This window comes from Microtus oregoni, unplaced genomic scaffold (genome assembly GCF_018167655.1).
Source record: "Microtus oregoni isolate MIOR12 unplaced genomic scaffold, Mior012 000005F_ref0000423, whole genome shotgun sequence".
NCBI lineage: Eukaryota > Metazoa > Chordata > Mammalia > Rodentia > Cricetidae > Microtus > Microtus oregoni.
In genome coordinates, this window is record NW_024543064.1 from 11380181 (window position 1) to 11407732 (window position 27552).

General features: G+C 50.0%; 1 protein-coding gene across 1 annotated transcript in view; it reads left to right on the forward strand.

Moving 5' to 3' along the window:
- The window catches only part of Fhad1 (forkhead associated phosphopeptide binding domain 1), a 111415-nt gene extending 94810 nt beyond the window's left edge, over positions 1–16605 (forward strand). Inside the window, exons 27-32 of the mRNA XM_041652248.1 lie at positions 2711–2806; positions 3231–3451; positions 4245–4410; positions 8932–9000; positions 11899–11952; positions 16495–16605. Coding sequence (XP_041508182.1) covers positions 2711–2806; positions 3231–3451; positions 4245–4410; positions 8932–9000; positions 11899–11952; positions 16495–16605 — 717 coding nt within the window. The remainder of the gene's footprint in view (positions 1–2710; positions 2807–3230; positions 3452–4244; positions 4411–8931; positions 9001–11898; positions 11953–16494) is intronic.
- Positions 16606–27552: the final 10947 nt, after the last annotated feature.

Genomic DNA, 27552 nt, shown 5'->3' on the forward strand with positions numbered 1-27552 from the left:
TTTATTCTACATAATAGGTAGCTGTTATTGCTAAATACTATCCAAGGAAGGAGTGGGACCTTAGATAACAAGACTCTCGGGAGTGATTGTGACATTAAAAGTGACCTTACAACCTAAAGGATGTTAGACTAGATAGCTGATGGACACATGACAATGGACAGCTCAGGTCAGTGTCAATCGCGGGACCACCGACGACATACTGGCTGACACACTGAGAATAAGACATGTGGAAGCTTCTAAAATGAACACCAGAGTTGTCCCATCTGAACCAATATCCTATCGAACTATCTTTCTGGGCATTTACCAGCATTGGATGTGAATGTATTTGAAGTGAGCTAGTTTTCTTAATAAAAATTGCACACCCTGTCTCCATGGTTGGGTGTGGAGGGACAGCTTCCAGATGGCAGGTCAGCTAGATCTCATGGCCTGACTCTGCTTCCCAGACAGGCCAGTCCCCTTGAGGATGACCCTCTTCTGCCAGTACACAGCAGGGGACCTCCCAACTCTGCTTTTCAAAGCCCTGATCCTCCAAGGTTGGAAGCTATTCGAATTCTAAGAGGAGTAGGAAGGAAGGAAAGCCCGCAAGGACGGAGCACTTGCCGTGTGCTGAGCGTGAGCTGCTTGCCCTTCAGATGTTCGGTGAATCCTCGCAGCAGCTGGGCTGTCGCATTTCCACTGTCCCTATGTTGCAGATGAAGAATTAAGGTTTCAGAAGCCAAGTGTCTCATCCAAGGTCACAGAGATACAGAAGGACGGAGCCTGTACTCTGTCCCAGGCTGTCTGGCGTCTGCAGAGAAGGATGAAAAGGGGGCGGGTCCCAGAGAGGGGTGGAGAGGACTCTGCTCGGTTTACTGTCATCTTCAAAGCCGTGAGGGCTTGGGAGATGGCTCAATGGGTAAGAGCATTTGCTCTTCAAACATGAGGATCTGAGTTCAAATCCCCAGTGTCCATGGAAAGAGCGGGGTGCACCCACACACCCACCTCTAACTCCAGCATTATGAGAGATGGAGACAGGGGGATCACTGAGTCTTGCCAGCCCAGCTCCAGGTTCAGTGAGGGATGCTGTCTCAAGGGAATAAGGCAAAGAGTGGCAGAGCAGGACACCCAACCTCCTCTGGCCTCCACACACACACATGGGTTATACACACCTGTACATACATACATCATTCATGTGTTCACACATACACATACCATATGCATGTGCACAACACACACACAATCTTTTCTTATTTCAATATATCACCATGTCTCCTCTTACCAATTGTCAAGCCACAGTTACCACTGTCAATCCTTTCTGGTTTTATGGTCAGGGTCTTCTTGGGTCCTATTTTGATCTCCAGGGGTCACTTGGCAGATGCTGAAGGCCAACCAAGATGCCCGTGTTGTGCATACTGAATGCTAGGGTCCACTTGGGTCCTGACGAGGTGTGTGTGTCACAGTTGCTCAAGGCTCTCTGATTCTCTGCCTGGCCTGGTTTCTGTTCCATGCTTTCAGTCGGAGCTTCCAGAGGCCAGCTGGCTGATGCAGGGCATAGCAAGGTCTTGCACAGCTGGATGACCGGGTCTACATCATCTCAGGAAATAGTCCAAGGGAGCCTCGCCCACCCAGAGAACACTGGGGGGCCACACCTTCTGAAGGACTCGTTTCTTTCGTGTGAAAATGAGGTTCCTCTGACAAAAGGAGAACACAATGTTCCTGTGTAGCCGTCATTCATTCTTCAGACACATCTTGTGCCACTGTGTGACCAGTGACTGCCATGCTAGGCACAGGGGTTGGGTACACACAGACAGCAGCATGGTCCCCATTCTATGGAGCCTGTCACTTTGGCCAGGGCTTCTCAACATTGACACAATATTTGGGTCAAGGGCTGGGCGACTTTAATTGGTAAAGTAATTGCCACACAAATATGGTGACTTGAGTCTGATCCCCATTAAAAAGGGGGGAGCATGATGGTGCACACCTTTAATCCCAGCACTTGCGAGGCAGAGGCAGGTGGACCTCTGTGAGTTCGAGGCCAGGCTGGTCTACAGAGTCCAGACTAGCCAGAGGTACACAGTGAAACCCTGTCTCAAAAAAAAAAAAAAAGAAAGAAAAGAAAAGAAGAAAAGAAAAGAGCTGAGCACTGTAGTGTGCTCTTGAAATCCCAATGCTGGGGAAATGAAGACCAAAGGATTTCTGGGGATCAGCAAGCCTCAGGACCCGGTGAGAGACACTGTATCAAAGAACAAGATGGAGGACGGACAGCTCCTGAGAAATGGCATGTGAGGTTGGCCACTGGCCTCCGTCTCCACACACACACCATATCTAGGGTCAGATGACTCCAGGCCAGTTTGACTGGGGACTGTCTGGTTCAGTGGCAACCTCATCATCCTCCCTTTGGGTTCCAGTAGCACTTGCCCTCTTCAGATGAGCCTAGACATCACTAACAACCCGGAAAAGTGGGGTGCAAACTTAACCCTGCTAAGAGACACTGTTCTAGAGTAGGGTGCAAACTTAACCAGGCTGAGAGACACTGTTCTAGAGGAAAGACATCAGAGGAGAAACTGGCAGACATATAGCAAAGCCAATGACCAATAATTCCATCTAGATGGTCAGGAATAGAGATAAGAAACCTGTGGAAACCCTCTTCCACAGTCACACAGGGTCCTAGCTTCCTCATGGCTGACACCAACAGACCGCCAAGGGCGTGTTCATTTCTCTTTCATTTCAGCCTCAGAATGGCCTTTTCAGCTCCACCTTCAACTTGGCTGTTGAGAAGTCAATGAAAACAGATGCTGCAGAAGCCTTAGAACTCAGCGAGAAGCTGGTGTGTGCACGCGCCGTCCCTTCCCTTCCCCTTCCTTTCTGCCCAGCACTGGTCCCCACATGTCATCACCATTAACCACAGGGCTGTTTACTAAGTATTAACCTCTGAGTCTTATTGAGCCATGCTAATAACTCGGCCAGACCCAGCTGCTATCCAGTATGGGTCAGGAATCAACACATAGGCCAATTCCTTGAAAGCTCCATCATTAGAACGAGTGTTAAAGTCTGTTGCCAATCTCCACCCATTCCAGAAAGAACTTATTGTACATGGCTGTGGGGGACATAAAAGACCTGACTGCAGTCACTTCCGACATACTGGTTTGCTTCCTCCGGCTGCAAAGAATGTGCTAGAGTCAACGCCAGCCTCCCGATGGCCTCCAGGCAGCCCCTAGCGCTGCCCTCACCAGCACCCCATCTCCTTGCAGTACATGGACATGAGCAAGACGCTTGGCAGCCTGATGAACATCAAGGACATGTCTGGCCATGTGAACTTGAAACATGTCTCACCCAAAGAGCGTGAGAGGATCAACCACCTCCGGCAGAAGGACCTGGACCTGGTGTTTGATAAGATCACTCAGCTCAAGAACCGGCTTCAGAGGAAAGAGGAACTCCTGCAAGGATGCGAGCAGGAACTGGAGCAGCTCAGGTACCGCGACTGCCTGTGGTCCCTGCCTGGGGCTGGGACAAGTCAGAGGCCGGGATGCAGATTAAGGAAAAACACCAGTTGGGGGACATGACCTCCTGGAGCCTAGCAGGCGTTAAGCCCTGAGTTCCATCCTAGTGCATAAAACTTGGCACAAAGTCTGTTCATATCTATAATTCCAGCACTCAGGAGGTAGAGGCAGGAAGATCAGGAGTTCAAGGCCATCTTCTGTTACACAGAAAGTTCAAAGCAAACCTGGGTAGCATGCAACCCTGTCTCACGATAATAAAAGGTTTGAGATGGTTCTATAGGCAAAAGCACTTGTCCCACAATGGCAAGGAACTGAGTTTGAATCCCCAGGATCCATATACGAACAGTAGCAGGGGTGCCTACAGTTCTATTGTTCCTGTGGGAAGGTGGGAGGCAGAAATGGGGTTCATTGTTCTGGCATACAAAACAGAAAAGCAGCAGAGAGATCCTGCCTTCAACAAGACAAGGGCCCCATACCTGAGTTTATCCTCCGGCTTCCACACATGCGTGCTCACATTCACACACACATGAACCTTGATTTCACACAGACTTGCAGGTCCCCACCGGCACCCTAGAGCACTGGAAAGGCCGGCCATCTTGAGCCATTCAATGCTGTCCATGTCCAGTGTGTTCTGCCCTCTCATCCCCAAGTCTTTGTCATGGTCTCAGAAGTCAGCTCCATATGGAAGGATCTAGAGAGGCTGGGGCCTTGATAGCGAGTGGGGACACTAAGGGGAAACAGCACTCTGTCTGTCCACGCACCCAGGCAGAGCAAAGTGTCCATCCAGATGTACCAGACGCAGGTGGCAAAGCTGGAGGATGACGTCTACAAAGAAGCTGAGGAGAAGGCGCTGCTGAAGGAGGCCCTGGAGCGCACAGAGCAGCAGCTGTACCAGGAGAGGAGGTTCAACAGGGCCTTCAGGCAGCAGAAGGTGAGCCATTTGGCCCCTTAGAAAGGACAGCTGGGAGTGGGGGGCACACGCCTGAGGATCTCTGTGAGTTCAAGGCCAGCCTGGTCTACAGAGTGAGTCCCAGGACAGCCAGGGCTACACAGAAAACTCCGCCTCAAAAAGAAAAAGGAAATGCTGTAACAATCCCAGGAAGACCCCCACAGTGCAGAAGGTGGCAGAATAGCTTTTCCAGCCAACAAACCTAGTTGGGTTCAGCACTCTGCTCTCCACCACCTGCTTTGAGATGTTAAGCAGGTTCTTAGCCTCGCCGGTTTACGGCGTCTGTTGGTGCTGTTTCTAACTGCATCTGTTTATTTCACTGTCTGTGCATGGGCGTGCACGTGCTACAGTGAACGTGTGGGTGTCAGAGGACAATTTGAGGAGCCAGTTCTTTCCTTCTACCGTGTGGGTCCCGAGGATCAAATTCAGGTTGTCGGGCTTGGCAGTAGACACCTTCACCCTCTGAGCCACCGCGGCAGCCCCCTCAGCTCTTGCTAGGACAGAACAGACCTCAGGCTCAGATCAGACTAACAAGGAAATTAACCACAGCCACCATCTCTTCATGATGGGTCAGGCCCACGGCTCCATCTCCACTTTACAGCGGTGGCCGTATACTAGCGTCATCAAAGGGCCTTCCCGGTGAGGGCCATGGCCCTGATTTTTTTTTTTTTTCCAGATGAAGAAATGGTGCCTCAGTGGGTTGAGAGACCAGGGCTGGGGATGGAATGTAACTCGGCTGGTTGAGTGTTTGCCGAGCATTCATTCCCAAAGCCCTGGGTCAGATCCCCGGCACTGCATAAACCCACTGCATAAACCCGGTGTGGTGATGCCTGCCTGTGAGCCCAGACTCAGGAGGAGAGACAGGAGGGTTAAGAGTACATAGCCAGCCAGCCCAGACTCAGGAGGAGAGACAGGAGGGTTAAGAGTACATAGCCAGCCAGCCCAGACTCAGGAGGAGAGAGAGACAGGAGGGTTAAGAGTGCATAGCCATGTTTGGGGCCCACCTGAGCCACATGAGATGAGCCCCTGTCTAAAAGAATAAGAAAAAAACAGTAAAAACAGAGGGTTGAGAGGTTGGCCCGGGTTCACACAGTGGCTGGTAAATAGGGCTGCACCATGGCCCCAGGCGTCTCCCCTGATTCCTGTACTGTATGCTGGGCTCTCCCCCCAGGATTCCCTTGTAATGATTATCTTTTTCAACTTTGGAGCTGCATGTTTATGTGTGGGTGCACGTGTGTGTACACACTCACATATGTATGTATAGATACATATATATATGAGTGTTTACATGTATATGACTGTGTGCAAGTATGCAAATATTCATGACAATGGACATACTTGTATATGTGTGACTATAACAGTGTATGCGTCTGTGTTGGCATAGATACACACATGACTCTTCTGTGTACGTCAACATGCATGTGACACTGTGGGGCGGGGGTGAGCTCTGAGGAGGCCAGGACATCAAAAGAAGATGCCCCTCCCCATCCAGGAAGCTTTACTGGGGGCAGGGGCAGAGTCATTGGAGAAGCCCAGCCCTGCCCAGCAGAGAAAGCAGCCCCAAACACTGCTTGCACACTCATCCTTTTGAATTAAAGATTACAAGCCTCCACATGTGTGTGCCAGGGGCTACCCTAGGCAGATCACAGGGGCCTTTGGCACTGAGCCATGCCAGGACAGCTGAAGCAATGACAAGAGGCTGAACTTGCCAGGGTGCCCACTTCTTCCCAAGGTGCCCCCTGAGGCTTGGCAGCCCAGGTCCTCAAGATCAGACTCAAAACCACATAACAGGTCCTCAGAGGGCCCCCCAATAGCCCATTGTGGTGTGCTGGCTGAAAAATCTAAGAACTTGAAGATTTGCATAATCAGTGTCGCATGCATTATTCATGAGCCGCCTCCTTCACACACAATGCGGCCTCCCAGCCCGTTGGCACCAGACATCCTGCGTGGATGACCTGGACCGGTCCAGTTGAACCTGCAGCAGGGGTCCCCGCAGAGCTAGGGCTGGAGCCTTGCAAATTCTCGGGCTTTACAGTCTGGAGAGAGATGGAGCTGCAGCCTGGCCACGTCGAGCTGATAAACGTCACGCTCCACCCGGGGTCACGTGATGCCTGCTGCAGGGCGCGCGCTTACTCCATCCTGCACCTGCTGCATTCCGCAGCTTGCAAGGGGCTCAGCCTGGGGCGGCAGGCTCAGAGGAGAACCGAGACTGACAAAGGCGCCGCAATGCTAGGCAGCCCAGCAACAGAACAGAACCCCCACCACGCCCTCAGCCTCATGGGCCCCTGTGACCTCTACACTCCCCTGATTGCCAGGGTGGTGGGGGTGTCACTCTAGGGCTCTGCTTGTCATAACAGGCCTGTGACTCTATGTATTGTCAGAGACTCTTGTTTGCTAAGGGAAAAGAAATTCGAAGTCATCTGTCCATCCTAGGAGTGTATTTTCATTCAGGAGGCAGGGCAGGTGTTCCCTGAGATTCTGAGGCCGCCTGGTGAAACCCTGTTTTTAAGGGAAGGGGTTTTAAAGGAAAATAAATATTTTAAGAAAATGTTTACATCTAATTTTTTCTCAAGGAGGCTTAACATTTTTCCAAGTCTCCTTTGTAATATCATAAAGACGGACTGGTTGGGCCCGGGGGAGGAAAACTTCCCGTCTGGAGCTTCAGAACCACACTGCTCCACAACAGACAGACAGACAGACAGACACATACACCACACACACACATATACACAGACACAGAGACATACACATGCACAGACACACACCACATACACACACATATACATGCATACACCAGTGTATTTTAAAAACACCCTTTTTTTCTTTTCTTGATTTTTCATTGATGTATAGGCCTTGCACATGGCACCGGGTTACATGAGGACACTCTCCTGAACATAATACTATACATTATGCACACACACTCTCTCCCATAATCCCTCTTCTCAATCCCACAAGCCCCTTGGTCCCCTACACATGTTTGGTCCTACTCTCGTGTCATATAAACATACTCAATTTTATAATCTGTGTCTACAGAAAACCCGGGAGGCACACATGAGGGTCAGCGCATTCACTGTTTGTCTTTCTGAGGGGGGCTTGACTGTCTGTAAACTAACACCTTCCACTGTGCAATGAAACACTAAGAAAACCCCCGTCTTGGACACACACAGAGCCTGGGACCTCAGAGCTCTCTCTGTGGGACAACTGGACCATGGCAATGCCCGTGGCTGCGCTCAGTCCTGTTCCGTTTCCATATTCCCGGATAAGGCACCTGTCTCAGAATGAAGAGGTCAACTTTGGAGTCAAACCATAGGGTCTGTGCCACCTCTGAGACCTAGCGACAAGTAGGTGACCATCCCATGTCTCTGGCTTCTCAACTACGGCAGCGGCAAACAGGACCCACTTTACAGGAGAGTGGGGAAGGGTATATGGCAGAATGCCGGCAGCACCCCAGAAAACTCAGACCTACAGGGAGAGAAAGGCAACTCCAGACGGTTGGGGCTGGTTCTGCCCCCTGCACAGCTGAGAGCCCAGCAAACCCCAAGGCTTTTCCTGCTCCCGTAGGGCTGGCAGCCCTATTGTAAAGCAGTCTTTTCTAGTTGGTGAATGCAGCTGGGGCCTCAGCCAAGAAAGAGCAGATACTTTCCGTGAATGGCTCAGATGGGAATTTTCAATAGAAAGCTTTTGAACACCCGGGAGCTGCCCTCTGAGAAGCCTGTGAGCCCTTTCCCGGGCTTTGTCAGGCCTGGAAATGTGAGAACAGCTGCTATCAGTGGCTGCTTTAGCCAGGGGAGAAAACTTCACTCCTTTCCAGGCTGCAGCCTGTCAAATCCCAGCCCAGGGGGCTCGGGCGCTGCTGTTACGAGCAGTCTCAGCTAGGCCGGAGCCCCCAGCCCCTCCCATGTCTTCAGGATGAGAATATAAACAGGGCACGGCTCATGGGGTTCGACTCAACCAGAGTGCGGGCATAAAGCCTGAGCAGGTCGGATGTCCAGTGATACCTTTGGTCACTGCCATCATCCTTATTCCGTTTAATTAATTCACTTCTTTCTAAGATCGACGTGGGCCCAGATATGGTCCAGATCCTCTCTGCCTCTATCCCACTGTGGCCAAGGAGTAGAAACCAGTAGACGTTGGGCAGGCGAGGTTGGCTTGTTAAATAAAGGCTCTCTTGAGTTATTCTCTAACCGCCACGTGAGCTCATGGCTCACACAGACACTAAATAAATAAACAAATTAAATTTTTTAAAATAATGAAACAAGTCAGTAGGTATATTGGATGGGAATGGATTGAGAGCCAGAGGATGGAGGCCGGAACATAAGATGCAGATACGTGGTGTGGAGGATGGAGGGAAAATGCTGAAGAAAGGGTTCCACCCTCCCACGTGACTCTTCTGAGAGCGTTGGGCCGTGAAACATAGCATCTCCCAGAAGCCCTCCTAGGTATACCCCAGGCTGGAACAGGACAGACTAAACACTCTTTCCCTCACCTGATATTTTCACTCAGGATCGAGTCGAGGCTCAAGAGAAAAAAGAGGCATCCTGCAGCTGTCCCTTCAAAGACAATGAGAGGCAGGTACGAAGCGAAGCGGCGAGATCGGGCAGCCCCAGGCCCAGTAGCCTGTCCTGGCAAGGATGAGAGCCCCGCAGCAATGAACAGCAGCCCACCCTGCCCAGGGACACTGGTACCCCTCCCTGTCCTCCTTCCCAGCTTCACCCTGCCCACTGCCTACTGGCACTTTGGACAGAGGATCTAGGAGACAGGCAAGTGTCTAACCCAGGGTCCCGAAGTGTAAGAAAACCCAGGGCACTTTTGACTGATGGGACAAAACATCTTGGACACTGAATGACCTGGGGATTCGGAGACAAAGTCGTGAGAAAAGAAGAAAGTGGGAGAGTGGGGGTATCCCAGGACCTCCATCCTAAGGATGAAGGGCAAGGGGTACAAAGTGGGACCCAGGATGGAGATGAAAGTTCCCCACTATAGCAGCCCTCACACCTGCATCAACTTTCGTCTCACTCCGGGCTTCCTGGCAGCCAGGAAGTGGAGATCCATCCCACTTGGTCCCCAGTTAATACAGTACACGAGCGGTTCCCAGTGTCCTCAGAACAAGGGCCATCCAGCGTATTCCCCTGGAGCAGGGTCTCCTGTGACATAATGGACTACATCCCCAAGAGTAGTCTTGGTGAAAAGCAACCCCACGTCCATGGAGCCACACCTGAGAGCAGCTCCTGATGTCCTCCCATCCCCCTGAGTCCAGCTCCCCGGCTCTGCCCTTCAGGGCGCGGCTATCTGCCAGCTGGCCTTCATTCACAAACAGATTCCGGAGCAGTGAGCTAGGGTTCCTCAGAGTCCTTGGGTTCCATGGGAAGGATGACGACACCTCTGACCCCACATTAGCCAGAGTGGCTTCACTACATACATTTTCTATGCCCCATACTCGTGGGAGTTGAATTGGGTAAAGGGTTCTGCTGCAGAAAGAGGAGAAAACAAGAAAACAGGGAAAGAGAAAGGTACCCAAACCAGGGCTGGGGGCTGCAGGTCAGTGGTAGAGTCCTTGCCTAGCATATGAAAAGCCCTGGGTTCCATCCCCAGTACTTTAAAAAAAAAAAAAAAAAAGATAGTAAGAAAAAGGAAAGTTTTAAATGGCCGCTTTATAATACTGCAGACCCTAGATAGTGGTCATTGTCCAAGCCTAGGCCCCTTAAGCCAGGTTTATGACATGCGTGTGTGCATATGCATTTGTGAGCATGCGTGCACATGTGCATGGGGGTGAGTGCGCGCATGTGTATGTGCATGCATGCATGCATGCATGTGTGTGCGTGTCTGCATGTGTGCATATGCGTGTATGTGTGCATGCGTGTGTGCCTGTGTGCGTGCATGCAAGTATGTGTTCGTGTGTGTGTGTGTATGTGTGTGTGGTGGGCCAAGATGTGCAGTTGCCTGCAGAGGCCAGAAGGCATGGAGTTAGAGTTTCAGGCAGTTGGTCCTAAGCCTCTAACAGGGACCCTCAGAACCAAACTCAAGTCCCCTAAAGAGCAGTCCGAGCTCCTAACAGCCATCTCTCCAGCCCCAACGTGATAAATATTGAACAACTGCAAGCTCAAGGCCCCCTAAGTACAAAATACCCAGAGGGCAGCTGTCAGCTAAATTCAAGCCTCAAAGAGTTCTGGGGACAGCTGTTTGGAGAGTACGGAAGAGCCTGTCCCAGGAGACAGCCCCCACTCCCTCCCTCCGTGGGGCTTGGGGAGAGCCTGATGGGGCTGCCAGAGCAGGAAGGGAAAGTAAACACGACACCCAGTTACAGCTGAATTTCATGGCGGGGTTGTTGTTCTTCTGCAGTGTTGGGGTAGAACCTAGGGCCATTTGCCTGCTGGGAGCATGCTCTACTACAGAGCCACGCCCTCTGCCTTTTGAACTCAGATAACAACAACAACTAGTAATTTAGTCTATGTATGTCCCGAACACTGAACAGGGGATATATTTTCTTAGCGATGTGCTTTCATTACGAAGCTGGGATGGACTTGGGCACCGTTTTCTCTGGCAGTCCACCAATGGGGATTGATTGGACACCAGCTTGGTGCCAAGGTGGGAGACCCAGAAGCAGCTGCCACCAACAGCTGCCAACAGGTGTGCTTCAGCTGGCTCGCGAGATGTATTTTGCTTTGCGGTTTGGGTGGTGGTGTTTTTTAGCTTCTCTGAGAAATGTGTGAAACAAGAACAGAAGCCCAAAAGTCCGTCCACCACCTCCTTCCCAGCATCTTAGGAAGGACCCAGGCTCCTGGTCCGTAGTTCACCCAATCTCTCTTCCTCTTGCTCCACCCAGAGCCCTAAAGGTGGCAATCTTTAGGGCGTTCAGAGCTTTCTGGGAACTCCCTGTCCCTAACAGTACCTTGGGCTTACTTGCTGACCAGGAGATCCCAGCTTACCCCTCCCTCTGGTACCCCTGAACCTCTGAAGGGTCTCTCTCTTCCCAGAATTACCCCACGTAGGCTCTGGAAGACACCAGGGCCGACACTTCTGAATCTGAACAGCCTGCAGGACTGGGGTGGCAATGGCTTCCCCGCAGGTGATCCCCAGAGAGCAGGGCAGTCACTGTGGTCTCCTTAGGCCTGCACCGTATGGCCCCCCTGAGTCCTCTGTCCCACTGTGCTGCAAGGTCCTGCCACCAGCAGAAGCAACTTTGCCCCCTGAAAAGGGTCTATGTTCTCTGGGAGAGCCTTCAATCAGCCAGTCTCCTCCAAGCAAGAATATAATCGGAGATCCCTAACCCGCTACACTGGAGCCCCTGTACTCCCAAAGCAGCACCACCCCTACTGCAAGCAAATGTGTCACTTCCTGCCCCCCTTCCAAAAAACAAGCCCAACATTCCAAATGAACAGCATCTTAAAATAGAGAGGAATCCATTCTCCCTGACACAAAAGGCAATGCAAGTCTATACTAAATGCTGTCACTGTCTTTTTTGTGTTAAAGAGACGCATATTTGTAGAGGTGGTCAAGAGAAAGATGCAGAACTCCAATCTCCAGGTGAGCCGGAAAGAGAGGAACCGGTTAGCCTCAGCAGCGCATGGCATCTCCCCACCTCTGGGGTGGGGGTTAACCTCACCCACAGAGCAAGGGTCTGAGGCTCAGAGACCGAGGAGTCCCCAGCCACACAGTTAATGAGGAGATATTGGGTATTCCGGGCCAGTAAACTTACCACAGTTCCGGTAAGCATTTCTCTCCAATTCTGAGAGAACACCACCTAAAATATTCTTTTTTAAGAGCTGAGAATCAAGACTTTGACATTTTCAATAGACCAAACCATCGCAGTTGCGATCCAGCCCTTCCTGGAATTGCCCCAATCGGCACTCTGCCTTGCTGAAAGCAGAGGCGAGCCTGTGGAAGTCTGGGGAGAGATGCACTTCCTCTGTATGCGAAAGGGGAGGTAAATCTGTCAGAGATTCAGGGGTGCAAATGAAGGAGGCATAGCACCCCCCAGTATGGCCTGGCCTCAGTGCTCAGACACACACACATTACATCCTGTAGTCACACACACACACACACACACACACACACACACGAGTATCACCCTCGACAGCCTGAAGAGTTCTCTTGAGCTCCAGGGACCTCGACTCAGGCTAAACCAGGATGCAGAGCATCAGTGATGAAAAGCACTTCAAGGCAAGCCAGTTTATAAAGCAGAATTGGAGATTTTCGTTTTTAGTACAGAGAGTTTCATGTAGGTTTCAGCACAAAGGTTAGGTCAGACATACTCAAGTGTGGGTGTGGCTCCTCAGGGAAGAGTCAAAGTTCGCCCTGTGCTTTCTGACCCTGCGTGCTTACCTGGTAAAGTTTCCTCCGGCATCTGTCTCTGGCCCGGCTACATGGCTTTTCCTTGACTCTGCCTAGTATTTTCCAGCACTTAGTCTAGTTTTCCCACCTAGCTCTATTCTGTTAAGCCACTGGCATTTTTTTTTTATTAACCAATGGCAATAAAACATATTCACAGCACACAGAGGGGAATCCCACATCACCCTCCCTTGCAGCCAATAGTCTTTTGTCATTGTTTGTGGGCTACATGCCAAAGTAGACATTTCTCTAGTTTTCTATGTTCTAAAACATCTCCTCAAGACCTGCTGATTGCCTAGGCTGGGCTACCACACTGCTGAGTGTGGGGTAGGAAGCGTGAACACCAGGTTCCACCCTATGACAGATATGAGCTGAGAGCCTAGGATGTGGCAGATGAGGGCAGGTGTGGAGGTTAATCGTACATCCCCAAAGGGGCAATGTCACCTCCAAGGGGGCAGACATAAATTCTTTATGTGTAAATCGCATACATGAAAACACACAAACACACATATGCACACATGCACACAAACTTTCTTAGCATTGACGTATATATATACGCACGTGCATAACCCATGTATGCATACATGAATACCATACATGACATTTTCATAGAGTTGAGAGAGCATAGGGAAAGATAGCCACAGTGTCAGCAAGGGGTGGTAATGAATGAAGGGTTGACAAGGGAACCCGATCAGGACACTCACAAGCCTTCCTGGCTTAGCCTCGGAACTATTTTTTTTGTTAAGCGGATGCAAGGGCTAATAATTACCTTGGCCAAAAGTGCTGGAAAGGCAAAGGTCAGTGGGCAGAGCTCAGAGCCTCTTTCAAGGGGTCCCACCCAGTCAGAGGCCACAGAGGCTTGTAGGGAGACGGAATGGCTTGGCCTTGCGGTTTGCCAGAAAAAGCCGACCCAGTGTGTAATTTCCACCTGGGCAGCACTGCTGCAGTCCGGGTTCTGTCCCTTAGGGTGTGGACTGTGATCCCAAAGATGGCAGACTGAACACTGGGTGCTGTCTGTCTGAAGGCCATCTCGGGCTGGGCTCTGCCAGGGCTCTGCCCCTTCCTATTTACATCAGCCGGTCTAAAGTTGGCAGCTACCTCCTCTGCGCAGGTCTGTGGGCACACCTGCCTTCTGCTGGCCCTTCCCTTGTCAAGCCAAATAGACACCAAAAGTCCCTTCTTCCCCCACTCTTGGCAGACACGGGGGTGGCACCACCTGGACCTGGAACTCTATTTTTAATAAACATCTTTCTGGCTCTGGTGCCACAACAGGTTGGGGCAGTGGCATTTGGGAACCACCTGCAGGTGGCAGTTTTATTGAGACCCCCAGTGAAAGAAACATAAAGAACAGATCTTGGTTGCTGTCTGGTTGCTTCCTCCCTGGCTGTCAGGTCAATAGTGGCTGAGTGGCCTTCTGTACCGGCTTTCCTCCCCTGAATGAATCCTGAATGCAGGTTCTCAGAACATATTCAAGGGCCAGGTATAGTAGACAGCACAGGTCTGTAATCCTAGCACTTGGAGGTAGAAGCAGGAGAATCAGGGATTCAAGGCTAGCCTGGGCTATCTACCATTTCAAGGCCAACCTGGACTACATATTTTTGTGGGGGAAGGAGCCTCAATACAGGGTTTCTCAGTGTAATAGTCCTGGCTGTCCTGGAACTCGATTTGTAGACAAGGCTGGCCTTGAACTCACTGAGATCGACTTGCCTCTGCCTCCCAAGAGCTAGGATTACAGGTGTGCACCACCACTGCCTGGCAAAATCTTGTCTTAAGGAAACAAAACAAGGGCAGGAGAGTTGACTCCTTGGTTAAGAGCACTTGTTGCTCTGCAGATCATTGGGGTTCAATTCCCAACCCCCACATGGGGGCTCACAGTCATCTTAACTCCATTTCCAGGGCATCCAGCACCCTCTTCTGACCTTGTCAGGTATCAGGCATGCGTGTGGGGCACACACATCCTTACAAGCAAAACACTCACACGCATAAAACAATACAATTATTTAAAACAAAACAAACATATAAGGCTCCCATCTGCCGCTCATCTGGGCCTCCTGAGGGTAATTTCAAAGCTGTCCTAAAGCACAAAGGGATCAAGAGATAGCATTCCTGTCAAGATGTTTCCAGAGACTGGAGAGACACCTCTGAATGTTAGGGCACTTAATACCAAGTTTAGTCCCCAGTACTCACAAGGTAGAGACAACAGACTCCTGCAGTTTGGACTCTGACTATATCCATGGCATGCACACATATGCAACACATACACACACATGCACACGCATGTACATACATGCCTACACACCCAAACAAATAAAACGTAATTTAAAAAATAATAATAATAAACCTTCCCAGAATGACTCCAAAGTCTCTGAGAAAGACAGGCCCCAAGCCTGGTCTCCATCTGACAGAGACTGTCGGTGGGAAGTGGGGGGAGGTGTCGCATAGTGACAGCTGGAACTCACCATTACCAGCCAGCTCCCATTTGCCTTGGGGGTGTGTGTATACTAATGCCTGCAGTCATATGTGAAGGAGACAGCAGGAAGTGTGCATCCTGCTAGATAGGAACTCAAAAGGCCAAGGTGTCCACAGAACATTGAGGGTCGTGTGCAAGAGGGCTTCTGGGACTGTGGTAACCTACCCACAAATGGGGAGATGTATAGATGGAAACAGAGATGGGTGTCTCGTGAAAACCAAAGGGGAGGACCGGATGCTGTAACCAAAGGAGAGGACCGGATGCTGTTTACACACACACACACACACACACACACACACACACACATTTGACTACAAACACGCACACTGCAGACCTCTTCCCAGTCACGTGACAGGAAGCGAGTGAACGACAGCTAGAGTCTGTAAACCCTGATCCTTGGAGCCACCATCATCCAAAAAAGCCTGGCTGTGACCTGGGAGCAGCATCAGCCTGTGGCTACCATGGTGTCCCCTGCAGAGGGAGTGAGAAGGACTCAGAAAGGAGTGAGGGCCCCCTGAAGAGTCTGCCGTGTTCTCTTGTCAAGCCATCAGAGCCAGAGGGACACCTTCAGTCCTGTGACAGCTCTGCTGGACACACCCCCACCCTAGGGGCAGCCCCCATCACACAGCTCCCATTTTCAAACATACGGCGTCCAGTACAGAGGGAAGGAAAGCAGACCGCACGCTGCGAGCCGCAAGGATGCACTCACGCATGAGGCTTATTTTGGGGAGCGTGGCAGTGTGCAATCATTGTACCCCCTTGTTCATATCTGTAGGCATACATATTTTACTTTGTTCCACAAACAAAAACTGCATAAGGGTCTGGAATTGATGGCCCATCAGTTGAGAGCACGTACTTGCTCTTGCAGAGGACTAGGGTTCGATTCCCAGCACCCATGGCAGGAATCTCACAAATGCCTAGAACTCCAGCTCCAGGGACAATCTGCTGCCTCTGGGCTCCTCAGGCACCTGTACATGTATGCATGTGCTCATAAACATATAGACTTACACTTAATTAAAAATGAGGCAAATTTAACCAGGTGGTGGTGGTGCCTTTAATCCCAGCACTCGGGAGGCAGAGGCAGGCGGATCTCTGGGAGTTCGAGGCCAGCCTGGTCTACAAGAGCTAGCTCCAGGACAGGCTCCAAACCTACAGAGAAACCTAGTCACAAAAATAAAATAAAGTAAATTTTTAAAAACTGCACAGGCCATTTGGGGTTCTGACTGCATTGACAAATTTTGTGCTTTTGTTCTTTTTGCTCATTGAAGGTTGGAAGCAAGAAAGTCACCCAGAAGACAGGCCAAGAAAAAGAGACGAAAAAGGAGGCATACAAGTCTAGCCAGAGTCTGTCGTTTGTTAAGTCGGGTGGAAAGAACTAGAAAACACACTGTCCCAGGGCTCATGTGATCCTGAGTGAGTCAGTCTGACTCTCCAGTCAGCCAGGGACTTTTAGAGCATGCTAAAGATGGCTGCTTGGTTGTTTGGCTTTCTAGATTAATATTTTGTACAGAATGTATTTTGGAGTGTGTGGAGAGAGGATTTTTTAAAAAATATCTATAAATGTATATACACTCAGGTATATAAAGAATATGTTTATAACCCAGACTCCTAGCCTTGTGGATACAGTTGTGTGCCAAGAAACCCAACTAGAGCCACAGGGCAAAGGGGAAGCTTAGAGCACTTGACCACAGTATAATGAATTTGTATCTGAGTTTATTATAATAAATTTAGAATGCCAATCAATTTCATTGCTTCTGTAATCCTGATCAACATGTCTACGGCACTTTGCAGTTCTCAACACACTTCTGAATTAATCCTTTCCCAAGCCCTTCGTTCCTCCACTTCACAGACCAGGATGCCGAGCCCGGGAAATTGGCTGGCCTGCCTACAGTCACTCAGTAAACACAGGAGCTGGGTTTGGAAGCCCGGTTTCTAATTTCCACATTGTCCATCCTGCTGAACTGAACGACCTTAGTTTTCCCAGTCTCTGGCTACAGGATAGACCTGTGACTCAGTCCCCAAAGAAGATGTATTCCATTTCCATGTGGTTCACAGAGACTCATTTCTCCTCTGGTGCCCTGCCTTCTGTCTACCCACCTGACCTCATCACTGTCATTCTCTTTTGGCCTTGCAGCCAGCCACTCCTAGGTGGGGAAAGAGCCAAAAAAAAGCACAAAAATAGATTGGTTTTGTTGTTGTTGTTGTTGTTTTATTTTTGAAAACCACAATAAAAATATTTTCATATTTTATTCTAGTTTCATTCTGCTGCTATGATAAAATACCCAGATGAAAAGGAACTCAGGGAATGAAGGGGTTTGTTTCAACTCATTTTGCCAGTGTCAAGGCAGGAACCTCAAACAGCTAGTCACACGATACCCACAGCAGAGAGACATGAGCATGTATGTTCGCTTATTTGAGCTCAGCTCAATTTCTCTACTGTCTTAGAGTTCAAGTACCCTTGCCTAGGGAATGGGGCCACCCACAATGGGCTGGGTCTTCCCACGTCAGTTAACTTCACTAAGGCCACGCCCCATAACTATGCCAGCAGACCAAATCACAGTAGACCATCCCTCCTTGACACTCTCTTCTCAGGCGACTCCAGGTGGGGTCAAGTTGACAAGGAAAGCTAACATCGTGTATTCTAAAACCAAACGCGGTCTTCATATTTGTTAAATACTTGGGGAACAGAGGAGAAACTCTTTATGTGGTATTCCACATCAGGTGTGTTCAAAATCAGAGAGAAAGGTGAACTTGACTTGATCCTGACGATGTTCCTGAAGGACTGGGGAGACAGTCCAGTGGGTAAGAGCACTGGCAGCTTTTTAGACGACCCAGGTTTAGTTCCCAGCACTAGTCAGACAGCTCGCAGCCATCTGTAACTCCAGCTCCAAAGGATCTGACGCCCTCTTCTGACCTCCACAGGCAACTGCTTACACAAGGTACACGTAAGCACAAACACACAAATACACACACACAAAAATGTAATTAAAGAAAGGCTTTCTTAAAGCTCTTTTTAAAAAAAAATCTCAAAAACATTTTTTTCATGAAGAACCTGGACTGAGCCAAGCCTGTGATCCCAGCACTCGAGAGTCAGGGGAAGTGGCAGCAGGAGTTCAAGGTCATCCTCAAGGATGTAGCAAGTTTAGGGACTGTCTCAAAAGGAGGAGGTTGAGGAGATGGCTCAGTGCTCAAGCATGAGGGCCTGAGTTCAAATCCCCAGTACCCAGGTAAAAAGCCAGGTGTGTCTGTCTGTACACTCTCCTGCACCCATAGTGATCTAAGGGATACACAGGAGGATTGCTGGGGCTCGCTGGCCACCAGCTCAGATCTTGGGTCAGTGAGAGACCCTGTCTTGGTGGAATAAGGTTAAAGTAATGGAGTGAGACACCCACAGCCTTCTCTGTCTTCTGCATCAGTGCATACACGAGAGCTCACATCAACACACATATGCACACATCAAACACATACACACATGCACACACAAGCACGTGTGCACACATCCACACATATGCACACATCAAACACACATGCACATGTAACTGCATGCACACATATCAACATACATACACATATCACACACATACACACATAAGTACACATGCACATATATGCACATATCAAACACACATGTACATACAGGCACGTGTGCACACACATATGTACACAAGCACACTTCCACACATATGTGCTGCCCACACACCAGAACTGAATACTTTTATTGGCCCTTGTCCTCAAATGCCACGCACCGTGCCCCCGTGTCTGCGCTCTGTGCACTGGCACCCAGTTCGCGAGCTTCGGGCAAGGGGGCTGGAGGTTAAAATACACAGACACAGACAGACAGACAGACAGACAGACAGCGACATAGGTCATCCTTGAATTCCCCAAGAATGCCCCCTTTATTGTGTTCAGGGGCAGATTATATAGAGATAGCCATGCCCCAGCCAAACCCACCAGAAACCACTCTCCTGCCATCAGGAACTCCTGAAGGTCTCGTGCTCAGAGCAGCTGTAGGCACTCAGATCAGGGGATTACAAGAAATTCGGGATCTGGGGTCTCACTGCTCCCAACACTCAAACTCCCAAACAGCAAGTTTTCATCCAAAAACCATTCTAGATCACTAAGTTAAGCTGCAATCAGAGCAGCTGTCGCATATCTGAGAACCAAAGCCTGTAAACCACACCCTGCTTCTCTGTTGTACATGTGCATAGGATCTGCATGTGCTGAAGGTAAGCATGTAGGAATCTACTGGATTCTAGACTACTCAAGGGTCATATTAGCCAGGATGGTGGCACAGGTGTGTGATCTCAGCACTCAGGAGGTAGCTGGGCATGAGGATTGCAAGAGTAAAGTCAAGCCTAGGTTACTTAGTAAGTTGAAGGCCAGCCTGAGCTATGTAGGAAGACCTTGTCTAAAAAAGAAAGGGAGGAAGGAAGGAAGGAAGGAAGGAAGGAAGGAAGGAAGGAAGGAAGGAAGTTGTGTGTGGTCAGTGAGATATGGCTCTGTAGTGAGATATTGTCCAGCATGGACAAGACTCTAGGCTCATTCTCCAGCATCACGAAGTGAAAGGAAGAAGCGGTGGGGGGTGGAGGGTGGGGGGGGGGGGAGAAGGAGAATGGGAGGAAAGAGAGAGACACGTGGTAATATTTTTTTCTCACCTTTACAACTGACCTCACTTCCTGACATCTGTTTTCCCCAGAGCAGCAACCCACATCAGATTTGCTGTATCATCAGCCAAAGCAGCTGGTTATAGCCAATTTCCCTCCTGGCTCAACTGTAGAAGACTGATTATATCCAATCTGACTCCCTCCCAGTTCAACCTCCCCACCCTCTCCCCCAGTTCAAGCTGGGCCCATCAGCACCAGCATTTGGAAGTAGACACTGAGATGCTTTTCAGGTCCTCAGTGAGTTGGAGATTAATGGTGATGCAATGCTATCCCAGGGCTGGAGCAGCCAGGGTCCCACTTGCATTCAGAGAAAAAGAAAGAGCAGATTTTCTGGAAGGGAAAGCCAGAATATGTATATATAGAGAGAGTCAAGGAGCCCCAGAAGCCCAGAGAGACAGCATGGGGCCAGTATAAAGAGAAGCCACTGGGAAGCAGATCCTATCTCTGCTTGGTCACTGTGTGGTCATCTCCTTCCTCTGCAATATAGGCTAAAAGCTGAACATCTTGGTTTTCCCTCCTCCCTTGCAGCTAGAACGTACTACACAGAGCTGGACATTGTCACAGATGTCAGAGTCCCGGGAAGGCTTTGCTTCTGAAAGAGAAGGAAAAACCTGCCTTCAAATAACAATAGAGTAGAAAAGAAGAGGGTCTGGGGGCACCTGGTGGCATCCGTGAACTCTAAGCCATGACTGGGCTGCCTGTCTCTGGACTTTGTTTGTCCCCACAACTGAAACCAATGTAGTCAGGTGCGCGTCTGCTCCGGAACAAACCACCTGAAACTTGGCAACATAAAATACCAGATATTATGCCTCGTGATTGCACAGGTCCAGGGAGGCCAATGCTCTGCCGACTACCCTGGAGGTTATAGTGGCCTTGTTTACATGTCTGCTTCCTGACAAAGCCGTGGATTGGGGTAGCGATTCTCAACCATGTGCGATGCCACTAATCAGAAAGAGGGTGGAGGCTGAGGCTGCCAAATACCCCACACCTTGCAGAACCATCCGCTAATGCAGAGAAGCAAGTGAGATTGTGAAACTCAGCCTAGGGAGGCCTTGGTGGGGCTTGTTGCAGCTCAGTGTGCTCTCCCGTCCTCCCAGAGAACCAACAAGGCTCACTTGTGTGGTGGTGGCCACGGGTTCCAGACAGAAGCTGTGGAAAACAAGTTCCAGCACGTGCCTCTGTAGTCTCTACCTGCCTCGGGTCTGTTCGTCTTCCGGTAGACAAAGCCAGAGTTGGTACAGGAGGGGCTCGAAATCTTCACCATCCTCCCTTGCCATGTTGCTGTTATTTGAAGCTGAGCACATGCCCAGCTGGACCACAGGAGAAAGCTACCTTGCTTGGAGGTCACTCTCAGTTCTAGTTCCTTCCTTACTAAAGGGCAGCTGGCCCCAAGGCCTGCCTTTGGTTTCCGCTGGGGCCAGATGCCTGGGTTCTGTTGGGTAGATGGTTTGTTGGTAAAGTGCTTTCTGTGCCCACATGATGACCTGAGGTCCATCCCCAGAACCCACATAAAAAAAGTGGGATGTGTACTTCTAATCCCAGAACTATGGGGGTGGATGGAGACAGGCAGATACCTCATGCTCCCTAGCCAGCCAGAATAACCTAAACAGTGCATTCCAGGACCCAATCTCAAGTCACAAGAGAGGGGACACCTAAGAGCTGACACCTGAGGCTGAATCCTGACCCCCACACACCAGTACATACACTACACACACACACACACACACACACACACACACACACACAGGTTCCTTGGCTGCACACAGGAGAAGCCCAGGAAAATAGTTATTTAAAGGCGTTGGAGTGAGTTCGAGAACAGAATAGAAAGGTTAGCCACACAGAAGCAGAAGCTCAGACAGTCCAGAAGTGGCTTTTCGGTCCCGTACACACACTGGTGGCTCTGAGATGTGCCAACAACGTGACCTTGGATATGCGAGTGGGTGGGCTCTGCCCGACTAGAACAAGTTGTCTTCGGTTCCTCCTGCTATGGTGCACATCTTCTGCCTTGCTGGTGGCAGTCCGTGTGGAAGCCCGGAATCGTGACTCTGCAGTTAAGGTGGCTTCTCTCGCAACTTGGCAGCGTCGCCAGTGCCTGCTGTTGCAGAAGCCAGAGTCATGAGATGTCTGGGTGAGAAAAAGAAAAAAAAAAAAAAACCTAGCTTCCGGATCTTCATTTCCAAACTATGCTCCTAGGAAGAACTGTGGTTTCTGATCTTGGGCAGCGGACTTAGAGGGGTAAGCAATACCGACAGGAGCCGAGGAAACCGAAAACCTGCAAACACTAACTGTGGCCCTTTCTCTCTTCAAGGGGCCTCCTGAGCAGGAGGCCAGGACGGAATATTTCAGCTTATCAAGCTGGCCTGGTTTCCATCAAGATACACCGTTTGCATCCGTCCTCTCGATGTCTCCGGTTATTTTGGGCCAACTCATGACCTTATGTGGCTGGCTTTTTTCTTTCTTCCTTTCTTTCTTTTCTTTTTTTTTTTTTAAACGTTTTTCATTGCCCATCTGTTCCCAGGAATCCATAGCCACGCCTCCATGCCATGATGGACACATTAGCAGGTTGTTTTGAGTCTCATCTCACTCTTAGCATAAACAGTTCCCCTCCCTAAGACCCCAAGATCTGGAAGCAGAAATCTTAGCTTCTGTTTAACTGGGGTCTTACATCAGAGAAGCGAGTTTCCTTTGACTGGTAAGTCACCTTTAGAGGGCAACAGATCCTGCTACGGGCTGGGAATGTTACTGTGCTAGCCCTCCTGGCTTTGACTTTTGCCCACTTCACATTGTAATCTATGGCTTTTTAAATTTATTTTATGTGTGTGAGTGTCTGCTTGAATGTCTGCACACCATGTGCAAGCAATAGTTGTGGAGGCTAGAAGAAGGCATCGGATTCCCTGGCACTGGAGTTACAGATGGTTGTGAGCAACCAGGTGGGTGCTGAGAACTGAACCTGGGTCCTCTGAAGAGCGGTCACTGTTCTCAACAGCTGAGCCATCTCTCCAGTCCCTGATCTATGGCTTCTTCAAATGTTTATCACTTAGATGTAAACTGTTCCCACCTGTGCAGGAGCCCATGGCGATCCAAAGAGAACATCAGATTCCCTGGAATTGCAGTTGTGAGATTCTGGATGTGGGTGCTGGGAACGGAACTCTGGTCCTCTGTGTGAGTGGCAGGTGTTCTTAACCACTGAGTCATCTCTCCAGCCCTCTGACCTACTACTTTAACTGAAGGAAGTTAGAGTCATTGATGGGGGGGCGGGGGGAGGTATGTTCCAATGACAAGGTCACTTTGATGGTCACATGATCAGCTTTGTCAGGGTAGTAACTGGGCATTCTCTCAGGAGCTGTGTGTGGCAATGACCCTCTCCTGGCAGCTGGAATCTGATAACTAACGACAACAACCACTTTTTATAGTGTCCTTGGGACAGGTGACACCACAGGCATGACCCCACTCCTCCCTCTGTGCACAGCTCCTGCTTTGCCTGTGAAATGAAGAGTCCATGGTAGGTGAGTAGCTTGCCCAAGGTGGCTCAAGCGAGTGTTCGGGTCCAGACTTCTTCAGTATGCCATTTTACTTTGGGAAGTCCAGGCCCCCACTGTTTGTACACTGATTGGTGGAGACACGTTAGCCAGTGAACAAAAGCCTGTTCTATAAAAAGTCATACACGATCAGCCACGGCGTCTCCACGAACACTATTTCTTTCTGTCTCGGGGGCAAGGAGGTACATAGATGAGCATGGCTATGTTTCAGTAAATCTTTATCTATTAAAAGGAGCAGAATTCCCAGTGCTCGTGTTAAAGTGTCTTCAAGGCTAGATGATCAGCTTGTGCATGGCCACGACCCGCTGTGTGGCTGCCCATCAGGTAGCTGCATGATGACCGTCTTCACCAAGAGATGGGTGAACACCACGAGATGGGTGAACACCATGAGATGGGTGAGCACCACAAGATGGTTAAACACCATGAGATGGGTGAACACCATGAGATGAGTGAACACCACGAGATGGGTGAACACCAATGTCTTCATCAATCACTCCCTACCTAACTTCAACAGGGTCTCTCACTTAGCCTGGAGTCATTAGTTTGACTGAACAGGCTGGCCTGTGAATTCAGGCATCCTCCTATCTCCACTCCCACGGCACTAGGATGATAGGCATGAGACTCCTTCCCTGTTTGACCTTTTTTATGTGAGTATTGAGTTCGGGTCCTCCCACTCACATGGCAAGTCCTTTACTGCCTGAACCTTCTCGCCAGCCGCCATGGAACGTCACTTTGAGCAACAAGTGTACCTCCAGCGGCACTAAACATGTCGCATAGCTTTTGTGCCCGATCCTCTCAAGAACTCCAGGAGAGCCAGGGACGATTATGGACACATGGATGTAATCCCAGGATAGGGGAAGCTGAGGCAAGAAGCACATCCAAAGTTCACGGCCAACCTAAGCTCTATAGTGAGTTCAAGACCCACCTGGGCTGCCTAGAGAGACCCTGGAACTCCCAGAGGACCAAGCCTATCCATCCCAGTGCTCTGGGCAGGCACAGGCCCTAACCTTGCATCCATACTGCCTTTACCCTTAGTCATCTGCACAGAAGCTCTGCCTGACCTGGAAGAGTAGGCACCCCCCTACCCCACCCCTCCACCCCACTCCCACCCAGCCTGAAGGGACTCAACCCTCAGACTCATGCACTTCCTGGTGTCTGCTGAGTCACCCGCTTCCTCCATTAATCAATCTCTTTAGTAGATTGCTTGTCCCAGACACCAGATTATATCGCCTTTCACCTATTTCTGCTTTGGTCCACAATGTGTTAATTCTACAGTGTCCTAAATTCCCAGGTGCCCCTGCGGTGACCACATGCGGTGTTTACCAGAACCTTCTCTCTATTATTATTCCTTCTGTCTGCTGAGCAGAGAGCTACTTAACCTCTGGGTCACAGTGATGCCCAGAGGCCAGCATGTCACTGCCCCAACCCCATCTGATGGGAGACAGCAAGGGAGGGACACTTGAGAAGCTTGTGTTCAGAGGTGTCGCTTCAGCAGCTTCTCTTTCTTGGCAGTGACCTTGAGACCTAAAAGTGGGCCACTGGATGCTCTGGATGGGACATTGAGAAAACACCCCGTGTGTCTCCAGTGTTGTCAGGACACCAAGGACCATCATGTTTTCACTCAACAAATACTCTCCACCCCCTGATCCCCACCCCACCCCACCCCCGCATTCACTGCAGGCTAGGCTGGTTACTATGCCGGAGCTGAGGGGAAGGGTGCAAAGGCGACAGGGAACTCTGGTTGGGGCCAGGGCATCAGCTGCTTTATCAACCCTCACGATGGTTAGTTAAGTGCTGGGGCCCAAAGTAACGTCGCTGGAGAGCTGTGACCTTTCCCCTTTACTCTGTGGGGTCCCAGGGAGTCTCCCAATTCGGCTCCTACTCTATCTACACCAGGCTCCCGTTAGTCTAGAACAGGAAGAATCCCGGGCCACACCCGGGGGCCAGCACGCTTCACAAATACGTCTTGATGAGTTGCGTCGCTTTCCCAGAGTAGCTAGTGCCAGCATAAAATTCTCGATCTTATGCCCATATTCGTACCGTCTCTGGAAGGAGTCCAGAAGGGCGCTACGGTGCCAGAGGAGCTAGGCTTTGAGGTACCTTTTCCTGATAAACATACACAATTGTCTTAAAGAATGAAAATAGCTAAGTGTTGTATAAATAAACATCTGTTCACCCAGTCAGGAGCGAATGACAACCTGAGGTGGCCATTCCACTAATTTAAGCTCGTGCTACTTGAGGAACCAGTGAATTTATTGAAGTTACAGGCGTCTGGGTGGGGCGGTATTTACAGGCGCCGTGGATGACTAAGGGCCTGCTTAGCTGGAAAGGCCACCAGGTGAGGACTAGGGAACGCTGCAACCCTGGAGGGCACCTGGAAGCAGCTCAGCCGGCCCGAGTGCCCCTTCCCCGGCAATTGTTTACTGTCCTTTGGGGAGGAGCCTTGAGAGCTTGGAAGCTGTCTTTCCAGGACTCCTAAAGTCTGTTTACTTCCTGGTCTCCTGAGCCCCGCCCCCTCCCTCCAGCCAGGAATGCTCAATTCGAAGGAAATTGCTGCCAACACTAAGACGTGGGTCTCACTCAGCTTGAATTTAGACTTTAACTCGCCTGTGACTTAAAATCCCCTTTGGGGAATGGCAAGGTGGTTCAGCTGGCAAAGGTTCTTCCTGGCAAAGCCTGCCACTTCAGTTCAGTCCCCAGGGCCCACGTAGTGGAAGGTGAGCTCTGACTCCACCCGGCACCATGGCACACCCGCCCTCCACCACCACTGTTCTGATTTGCTTTCTGTTGCTGGGGTTTATCCGGCTTGCTCATCCTGATCACTATCCATCACCGAAGGGAAGTCAAGGCAGGAACCTGGAGGCAGGCACTGAGGCAGTGGGTTCGACCCTCCAACATCAATAATGGGGGGGTTGTTTGTTTGTTTGCTCAATTTGGTTTTTGTTTTTTGTTTGTTTGTTTGTTTGTTTTGAGACAGAGTTTTCTGTGTAGCCCTCGCTGTCTTGGAACTTGCTCTAAAGATCAAGCAAACCGCAAACTCAGAGATCTGCCTGCCTCTATTTCTCGAGTTTCCAGGCCAGATCTACATCATCCCAAATTCCATATTCCAATGCAGAAACAGTATCAGGAAGTTTTTATAGATGTACAGAACAAATAGTGTCATAAATCAAGGCAAGTTTAAAACACATTGGTGGGTCCATCATCAGAGAGGCGGGTACGATGAGACGGGGAAGCTTTCCTATTGGCTCGAGATGCTATCTGATGACATCTTGGCTTTTGGATGGGCAGAAGCTAGTGGTGGGCTAAATTACTAGATTCCAAGAGGTTGTTAATCTATTAGTCACAGGATGTTAGCGTGGGGTTTCGGGAAGGCGGAAGGAATGGCCCACAATAAAGTGACTAGCCTTTGGACCTGCAACATTCCAACCTCTCTGCAGAACTATAACCAGTCCTTCAGTCTCTGCAGACACAGCATTGCTCCAGCAGATTGGTTCATAAAGAAAATCCTCAGCTGATGCTCCCTCCTCCCAGACTCGTCCAGATTTGTGTCAAATTGATAAAACACCAACTCAGCACAACCACCAACACCCATATATACATGCCCATACACATGCATGCATACATACACGCACACACATGCATATATAGGTGTGCACACACACACACATACAGGCAGGCATACATGCATACACAAATGCATGTGTATATACATACATGCATGTTTACATGCAATTAAAAACAATCACAGCCTATTTGGACCTATGCAACTAATTCTTCTTAGCAATTTTGAGGATAAAACACGGGGACCCATGCATGCTAGGCAAGTATTCTACCACTGAGCTACACCCCCAGCCCATATGCAAGTATTCTGAAATGCCACCTAGTTTCTCAAGTCAATTCAGAATCTCCAAGATGACTCCAAAGGAAAACTGTGTACGTGTGCTGTCTTCTAAAGATTTCAAATAGTTTCCACTACAACCTCCCTTTTCTCCACATAAGGGGGCCTTATCTCCCTAGCTGACGCCAGCTACTACCTTCACCGTGCCCATTGAATGGCCTCCAGATGCTGCAGGAGACTGCAGGGACTGTGACCCTCACCCTGCTGTCACCCATCGCCAGAGTA